The 8,733-nt window shown below is 41.1% G+C and overlaps 3 protein-coding genes and 1 long non-coding RNA gene across 4 annotated transcripts in view; 2 read left to right on the top strand and 2 right to left on the bottom strand.

The window, feature by feature from the left end:
• Positions 1 to 3,297, top strand: part of haus7 (HAUS augmin-like complex, subunit 7) — a 5,519-nt gene extending 2,222 nt beyond the window's left edge. The window contains exons 4-9 of the mRNA XM_032522064.1: positions 189 to 250; positions 375 to 565; positions 1,298 to 1,409; positions 1,655 to 1,867; positions 1,979 to 2,090; positions 2,175 to 3,297. Coding sequence (XP_032377955.1) covers positions 189 to 250; positions 375 to 565; positions 1,298 to 1,409; positions 1,655 to 1,867; positions 1,979 to 2,090; positions 2,175 to 2,236 — 752 coding nt within the window. The 3' untranslated portion in view covers positions 2,237 to 3,297. The remainder of the gene's footprint in view (positions 1 to 188; positions 251 to 374; positions 566 to 1,297; positions 1,410 to 1,654; positions 1,868 to 1,978; positions 2,091 to 2,174) is intronic.
• An 851-nt stretch (positions 3,298 to 4,148) lies between these two features.
• mrpl49 (mitochondrial ribosomal protein L49) lies at positions 4,149 to 4,895 on the bottom strand. The gene has a single exon (XM_032522074.1). It carries the CDS (start codon positions 4,879 to 4,881, stop codon positions 4,342 to 4,344), a length of 540 nt encoding a protein of 179 aa, XP_032377965.1. The 5' UTR covers positions 4,882 to 4,895; the 3' UTR covers positions 4,149 to 4,341.
• On the bottom strand, positions 4,149 to 7,111 carry LOC116693237 (uncharacterized). The gene is made up of 3 exons (XR_004332874.1): positions 7,099 to 7,111; positions 6,405 to 6,410; positions 4,149 to 4,238 (listed from the first exon to the last, which is right to left on the bottom strand). It is a non-coding gene; the product is annotated as an uncharacterized LOC116693237 (long non-coding RNA).
• The window catches only part of si:dkey-93l1.9 (ninjurin-2), a 7,184-nt gene continuing 5,259 nt past the window's right edge, over positions 6,809 to 8,733 (top strand). The window contains exon 1 of the mRNA XM_032522075.1: positions 6,809 to 7,024. Within this exon, the coding sequence (XP_032377966.1) occupies positions 6,968 to 7,024 (57 nt within the window). The 5' untranslated portion in view covers positions 6,809 to 6,967. The remainder of the gene's footprint in view (positions 7,025 to 8,733) is intronic.

Consider the following 8,733-nt stretch of genomic DNA (forward strand, 5'->3'; position numbering starts at 1 on the left):
ATACAAAACAAACAATATATACACACTACACAGGCTGAGACAATAGTGCAGCACACGCTTAAGTCTTTTGATAGACACCTAATGGAAGACAACATAATAACCTCATTGTGTGCCCATGCACTATTTCTTTTTTTGTTCCCCTTTAAATCCGCCCCTCATACATCTGTGGTCTGTTTTTGTACAAACAGAAATGGCTGTCCTCGGGCAGGAGCTGATGCTGTGCAAAGCAGATGATCTGGACCTGATCAGGGTGAGAGGTTGCATTAAATTAGTGTAGACGTAATCTATTTTATATATATACATCTATATAAAGATATGCATTGTCACAATAAAATGAAAATGTCCTGTTTTGTCTGTCAAAACCATTTATCCAGGGTGATGCAAGTCCTTACTTACAGCTTCGGTTCCTCGAGCAGCTTTTAACTTTAACACCTGGCTGCGAGCAGACCGCTGTGCACAGGGCGGATCAAGAGATGCTGCTCAACGAGCTCTACGCCGCGGAGAATCTGCCTCACCTCACACAAATGCTCAAACCCACACTCGACCCCTGGCCTTCACACATCAAGTACGTATGCTGCCCTTAGTTATCCTGTTGCACACATATCGTGGGCCCTATCTCGCACCTGGCCAGTGTCTTTGCTAGTTTAAGACCGACGCAGTTGTCAATTTCCCGTCCTCTGATGTTTAAATAGCATGCACCTGCGCCCATCTCTGTGCCCATGGGCGTACACTGTGCTTGTTACACATTGTTACACACATGGACACGCAGCAGACAAACATTCAAAAGATTAAAAACAAGTATATTACAATGTGAAATAGTATCATGATATGATCTGCTCGCGCGTTTTCACTTCACGCACGTGCAGATCATTTCTCCTTCCTGCTTAGCAAATCCTCCATCATCATAGCAATGCGTCAAGATAAAAACGTGCCTGGCTGTTAAAGGGATTGGGAGAGGAAGCTGATTGTTGTTGCACGTTACGCCCAGAACACACCTATGATTAATGAAGACAATAAGTACAACCCTTTTGAACAAATGCTCGGCACACGGACCCTTTTTCTGCCATTAAACTAGCAAAAGTAGATTCGTACACACCCTAAATGCACCTGCGCCAGACGCTTCACGCCGTGCGCTTAGATTGTTAAAATAGGGCCCTACATCCCTTCCTCTGTTTAGTCTGCTGTATGTTGTCTCACTCTTTTGAAATGTACTTCCAATAAGAGACTGATTTGGAGATGTTTGGTTCCCTGTCGTTGCCTTCTCCAACCCCTCTGACTGCTTTTCCTTGCTGCACAGGGCTTTACACAAGGCCACCAAGTCATCCCACAAGCCAAGTAGAGAGGGGGGTGCTGACGTTGCCACCCTTCTACAGCAGACTCAGTCAACACTGGAGCAGCTACAGTCCGAGGTATGGTGTTCAAATGGCCGTCAGTGAGGCCTGCAGCATTAGAGAGCCTTTAATTTTAACCATGCTAAATTACTACAATGTGAATTAAAAGTACTATTTGTCACACACTGAAAGGTAATGATCAGATGTGATTCTTTAAATAACGGTCTTATGATGCACAAGCACCAAGCCCATAGATTTGACAGGACGTCATTGTAGTAATGGTTGCTCTCTGTGTTCTTCTCTTCCCCCACTGTTCTCCTCAGTGTGAATTCCTGAGCAGTGAGGCCCAGAGTCCCGGCGTCCTCTCTCCGAGCTCGTTGCGTGTGGCTGCCTGCGACCTCCAGCTGTTAATGACTACTTTCAGCCATGTTTTTGAAACGGACTTGAGAGCTTACTGCAGCAGAGATCCCCCCCGCTTCAGCACAGAGACCGATGCCTTCCAGAGAACACACCAACTACTGCTGGCCTTCATCACGGTACGCCCACGTTGTCGTAAATGGGTGCAAGAATTCAACACAAGCCCAAACTGTAGGGGGGAGAAAAAGTCCTGCTCACCCTTTTTCTCTTGCGTCCGTCTTGTTTCTCAGGAGCTGGAAATGCTCAAGGAAGTGTCAGAAGCTGCAGTATCCATGAATGAGGACGTCAACCAGCTACAAACACAGCCTTGCTACTGGAGCCGAGGAGATAAGCGTAACTTACGTGAGTGAATTTTCTCTTTCACATGCTCACGGGTTTCTTGCACATTGGTAAATCTTTGATCTCTGCTTTTTTTCTGTTCTTCAGCCGACCAATTGAAGGAACTTACAAGACGAATTAGAGACTTTTCCTCCCTGCTTCAGTCCTGATGGCATCCTTGACACCTAGCAGTACACACACACACACACACACACACACACACACACACACACACACACACACAGTTCAAAAACATCCAACCATCAGGGTGAATGTTGATTGACTGCTGGAGTGAGCAAAGCAACAGAATGTAGTACTAATGAGAGAGTCTGATCTATCGTTGTTAAAATGTTAAATGTCAAACAGAATTGTGACCAAAAATGAGTTTGTTGTTTGATTTTACAAAGGTTGAAGGTGCTCTAAACAATGTCACACGGTTATTAGGCTACATTTTTTTGTCACATACAGCCCACATCTCCTCACTATCCTGTCCCCTGAACACACTGTATAAAAAAAATTTAAAAAAGTCGGTCTCTATAGACAGCCCCAGCTCCATAAACCGCAACAAAAACAAACTCGGCCAACCTGCACTATGAACCATAAGTGTTCCAGCCTATAACCGACAAGACAAGTCATCACTGTAGCATTGTTTGCACGTAGGCTACTTCCACAATGCCCGTTCATAACTCAACCAACTCCTTTTTTACCGTTATAGGTTGTTATGGCTCGAAGCGCAGGTCGGCGCGGTTTGTTTTTGTGGAGCTCGGTTGTCTACGGAGACCGTGTTTTTTTGTTGTGTTCAGGGAACAGGCAGCAAACAGTGACATGTTTGCTGTATGTGACTAAAAAATGTTGTAGCCTAAAAAATGCGCAACATCGCTTCGAACAGCTTTTAAACCGTAAACGGGATCAGTTGCTCTGAAACATTTCAGCAGAACTCGTGTGTGTATCCGTCTTAGAACTAAAATTGTTTATTACTCTTAACTTGAGTATGTCTGAGGTGTTAGGCAGTTTTTTTTTAATAATCATTCACATCACAATACTAGCCACACTTTATTCCATGTAGTTAATAATAATGTCTATACAGTAATAGACAGAGGGGTTTGTTTTGTTGATGATTGTAAAATCTGAATTCAACGTCCCTCCTTTTTTCCCACCCCAACTTGTATTGTCCTTTCCACTTCTCTAAATGTTCATATTGTATTTCTGAATAAATATGTTTTAAACTTCAGTGGTAACAGGTTTGATACTGTGATGTTTCATTTATTGTAAGGGTTTTTCCGATTGATCCGTCACTGATCGTTATCGGCCGATAAAGGCTTTAAATAGTTTGATGGGTGGTCTCCATGAAGGCCGATCAGATGACGCGCTACTCGTGAGAAAAATTGTTATTACTGAAAAAATGCCTGCAGTGATTGAAAGGACACTTTTTAGATTTTGAGCTAGGACAAAAAGCTCAACAATTACTGAGATATATATATATATATATATATATATATTCTCTAATCATGTGTATCATGTCATGGCTTCTATTTTCAGTTATATAATACTTCACACCTCATGCCTTTTTATCTTGACATCCCAAGATATGTGATTTTGTTTTCTTTGCTCTGCACTTTGTTTAAATACACTTTCAGTTTGTAATTTAACAATGATAGTTTTTTTTGTAATTTATTTCGAAATAAGGATTATTTGATAAGCTGTATGCTGTTTAAGGGGTGTTTCTAACAGGAAGTAGAATGTTGAACATTTCCTGTCAATACAAGTTAACAATTCACAATACATTATCTTAAGTTAATTTTGATACATATGCATTGTTGTTAAGACTATTACAATTAGTAAATGGTAAATATATAACATGGTAAAAGGCTTCAAATAGACTTGGTGATCGGCATCAACCAATATGGCTTCCAGCAATCGACTATTTGCTATTTTTAAGTATCTCCCCCCTTTTTATTCTTTGTTGTTTCTTGTATTCAGGTAATCGTTTCTTACATAGACAATATGTGTCTACGTGTCGTATTCCCCAACGAGAGCATTGTATGTTGCCTTTCTAAATAAAAATCAAAAAATCAAAACAGGAACTGGGCTATGCTTTTATATTTAATGTCCCATTATTACATTACATTACATACACGTATGTACACTAGTTGATCCCATGACTTCAATAAACTGGCAGTAACCAAAGCTGTCCTTCCACGTGCATTGAAATAGGTTTGAAAGTACTGTAGGACAAGGTTTCCACCAGTAGTCCTCTCCATCCCCCCCCCCCCAGTCAGAAGCCTTTGCCGGCCAGCCATTCCTTCAGCTCAGCATCGAAGTGACCTTTGACCTTTAACGTCATGGTGACCTCGTTGACCTGCGTGGGCAGCTCCTTCCCCGTCAGCTCCTTCAGATACTGCTTCACGTCCTTCTCCAGAGCCCAGATGTCCCCCTCCACCTTCCGTACGAGCGTTGTCCTGCGGCTGCCGTGGGTCAGGTCGGAGTAGACCGGGATGTTGTGCATGCGGGAGCGGCGGATCATGTAGGGCAGAGGCGGCGGGGAGTCCGCCGGAGGGGTCCAGCCGGACGGGGTCGGACCGGCGTGTCTAGGGGGAGCGGGGACCCGTGACGGCGGGATGAGCCGCTCTACGAACTTGTATTCCTCCGTGGACTCCGTGAGGCCGACGGCCCTCTTGTTTGCTTCTGGAGCGGCGTTACAGACACACCTAAGCCCGACAGCCGTGGCAGGACGTGCCGGGCTGAAAGCTGCCCGCAGCGCGCTGCGGAGCACGGTGGACCGAAGGGATAGGCAGGCCGCCATCTTGTGTGACATGTAAAGCAACAGGCCCGGAAATAGTTAAGCACTTCCTGTTCCGGCTCATTTTGTCAAAAGGTTCCAGATCATAGACAGTTAAAAAACAAAGAAAGATTGAAGTTACCTACTGTATGTCTACATTCGTCAATAAATCTTGATTTAAAAAAAGAATAAATACAGAAAGAGTGAAGATTTTTTTGACGCATGCGCGAGTCAAATCTCATATTTGTTTTTCTTTTTTTTTTACTTTTTTTTTTATTCATTCAGATTACAAATATACAAACAAACAGCGCATTTAAAAAAATTGTTTTTAATAAAGGACATTTTTTCCTCGCCTCGAGCACATACATTGACAAGAAAAAAAAGAAATAATAAGAAAAAATAACATAAAAAATAACATGGAAGGGGCTATCACAAATTAAGTTTAAAGTTTCAAGTAATTAAACCAAATCATGGGCTTTTCCATCCTTAACCCGTTTCAGTGACTTGTACTAAAGATTTAGCTCATTCTTCCAATGGATCAGGGAGGGTTTGGTTTTAAAACATCTGCATTTATGTGTAAAATGTTTTCCTAAAAGCATCAAATTGTTGAGAACAAAATCTACCTTCTTATCTTCAACAAAAACACCAAACCTTGTATTCATCACTCTCAGAGGAGGCATCACGAGTCCCCTGGTCTGTGACCAGCTCTGCAGATCTTTCCAGAAGGATTCCACCGACTCACACAGAAGAAATACATGTTCCAGATTCTCAATTTCACTAAAAACAAAGACATTTCTATCAAATTCCATATTGAATCTCAGTCTTAAGAATTTGTTTGTTGGGTAAATTTCATTTAAAATTTTAAAGTTAACCTCTTTCATTCTCTTTTCATTGAAGATGTATGTCATTTATCCAGGTCTTGTCATGGATGTATTAAGAGGAGTCTTGTCCCCACTCCTGTATTTTGTTTTATGTGCAAGATGTCCATATATTTATTTCCCAATATATATATATATATATATATATATATATATATATATATATATATATTTTTTTTTTTTTTTTTTCTTACTCCTCTACCAAAACATATTAATACTATATCATAAATTATATAGTACTTGCAAGATTAAATCTCATGTTCATAAATAATTTGTTGTTAATGCAGCATGTTTTATATGTTGACCATGTTGTTTGTTTTGATTTCCAGCAGACTGGATGCCCCAAGGTACATTGCTGTCTCTTACAGTTCAGGATTAAATTGGACTGTATGATTACTTAATTTCCGTGTGTGATCCTGATTCTCGGTGGGATTAGGCAGGCTCTTCATTGTCACTGTCTTTCTGTCTTTGTTCCCAGGTGTGGTAAGGCAGCAGCATAACAGAACATGAGTAGATGTTTCACAGTTTGTTGTTTTCTGCCAGTTCCACACAGTCCAGTCTCATGTTTGCCTACAGTCCCTGTTTTAGTCCAGTGTCCCAGTCCCAGTCATAGCAGCTGCAAGCCTTTTCTGTCTCCCCAATTAAAAAAGTTAATTCTTCACACTATTTTGATGAGAGAACTGATGTCTGTTTCACTTTCTTAGCCTTGCATTTAGCTCTCAACTTTTAATACTCTGTTGCTTTGTTCTCTGTTGGTCATTTTTATTAGGGCTCTGTAGTGTGGAAAGAAAATGACGCATTTTGCAAAACAAGGCATTTTCTCCTCTAGGGGAAACAGGATATAAGACGATGCTACTGTTTTGATTTGGCAGGACGTTGTCACACTGTTACTGACTGTGAAAACTGTTCTTGTCACTTGATTATTCTCTGCGGGGAATAATTAAATCTCACCGAAGACCAAACCTTGACTCAGTTGTGCAGCTGTCTTCCAAACAATTCCTCTCTCGCTGTACAGAAACTTCCACAACAGTAGGCACGGTGCCTATGTCTTTATTCCAACACAGTTGCATAATAATTAAGGCCCCTCTAAAAAGTTAAACTGAAGAGAATGACACATAGTGGGAGGGATCTTTCTAAAGTCCCTGCACCGAAGGAGTTTCCTGACTTGTTGGGCCTGACTTCCTCAACGTTCTCTGGAGCCATACAACAGTGAGCTCTGAGACTATACTATCAAAGAGGGAAGAATGGCGCACAGACTGAGTGGAGAGGACATACCTCTGGATAAACTGGGCCACTTGGAGGTAAGCAACACAGAGACACAAACCCTCTCTCATTACCATTCTACTTTGGTCTGTTCTGCTCTATTTTGCTCAACCCAAAGAAACTTCCTTAAGCGCCATGAATACATCAATGGCAAACATGTTGCATTTGTCTATATTGTATTCAGATGCAAATCATATCCCAGCTCCCTTCATTTCATCTTTAACCCACTGAGGGCGAAAGATGCACAGAACCGTCCAAAAGATGTGTGACAACACATGTGGATCAGTTATATGCAAATACCTTAAAAAGGTGAATTTAAGAACATATGTGAAAATGCCCTTAGACCTCAGAGGGTAAATAACTACATAATAACACAGTGTTTGCCTGATTAAATTCATTATATTTAAATTCATTAGGGATGTAATTGTAAATTGTTGGCAGTTAGATATCAGAGCTAAAAGCATTCAGAAATGGTTAAAAGTGCAGGCGTTCACTTTATAAGATGATTAGCCAAGTATCGAGAGATTATCATGTGTTCCTATTGCACGCCCGAAGCTGGCGTAGGTTACTGGTAATACAAGCACGTCATTTACATAATTTTCTTTAGCTTATAGTTATCAAACTTATTGGACTCAAATATATTTTTACACATTGCAGTAGGTGGAGAAACATGTTTTTTCCCCCCATTATCAGTCAACTTAAAGGTCAACTCTGGCCCATCGTACCCACTTTGAGTCGTGCAGTGGTTCCTAAACCTTTATGGCTTGTGACCCCTTAAAACAAAACAGTGTCTACTGTTGAACCCATATTATAGGCTGCATGTTAACCAGTCATAACCAGTTAAACCAAAGAGCAATTTAATCCTTGTTTTGTGGAATAATTATAGAGCCTCCAAACGCTTAAAATTTTCCAGTATTTCAGAAAAGGGGAATGATGAAGTGAAAAAGTCTAAAAATGAGGAAGCACTGTTAAAATGTCTGTTACTGTTAAAATGCCCGTTGTAACCCATGACCCACGTGATATCAGCGTTTCCACCCATCGATGTCAGCTGTGCGTTGAGATGAATGAAAGCTGTGTGTCTCAGGGAGAGTTGCACCCAGGTGGGACATCTCGTCTGTGCTACAGCGCTGAACAAATCCCTGAGAAAAGGCCTTTTTTTCCACCGATGTGGTTAAAACAAACAAATCCGTCTCTCTCTTAGTGGGCAGAGGGAGATGAAGGCAACCCTTATCCTACACGTGAGGGATGCCTGCAATTAACCAAAATAGCTTCAGATTTCTAGGGAAAGCGTTTTATTTTGTCTTTTATCTGTTCATGTTCTTTAATGTCCATTTCTGGTCTAACTGGGAAAACCAACCACTGAAAGAGAAAATGTGTGTCTTATATCGCCAGAGCAGAGGGGCTGATTTTTTATTTCATTACTGTTTGCTGTCCTGTCCTGTAAATGGTAGAATGAGCTCCCCATGACATCAGGATGGCCGAAAGCCTATAGACATCAAAACAAAACACATCTCTTCTGACTGCACCTTGGATGTTAAAAAAATACATGGCTCTTTCTGTAGTTTGGCTTATTTAAAGCTGATGTACTGTACTTGCGCTTACTTCTTGCTGTCCGGAGTTTGTTCCTTTAAGGTTGAAAGCAACTAATTGGAAGTTGCTTTCAATAAAAAGTAAGTAAGTAAGTAAACTTTATTTACGACGCACCTTTCCCTGACAAGAAGAGTCACAAAGTGCTTTACAGTAAAAA

This window comes from Etheostoma spectabile, chromosome 7, assembly GCF_008692095.1.
Source record: "Etheostoma spectabile isolate EspeVRDwgs_2016 chromosome 7, UIUC_Espe_1.0, whole genome shotgun sequence".
Classification (NCBI taxonomy): Eukaryota; Metazoa; Chordata; class Actinopteri; order Perciformes; family Percidae; genus Etheostoma; species Etheostoma spectabile.

Excerpts from the sequence above, each read along its gene's own strand:
- mrpl49 (XM_032522074.1), bottom strand. The coding sequence starts at position 4,881 with ATGTCACACAAGATGGCGGCCTGCCTATCCCTTCGGTCCACCGTGCTC.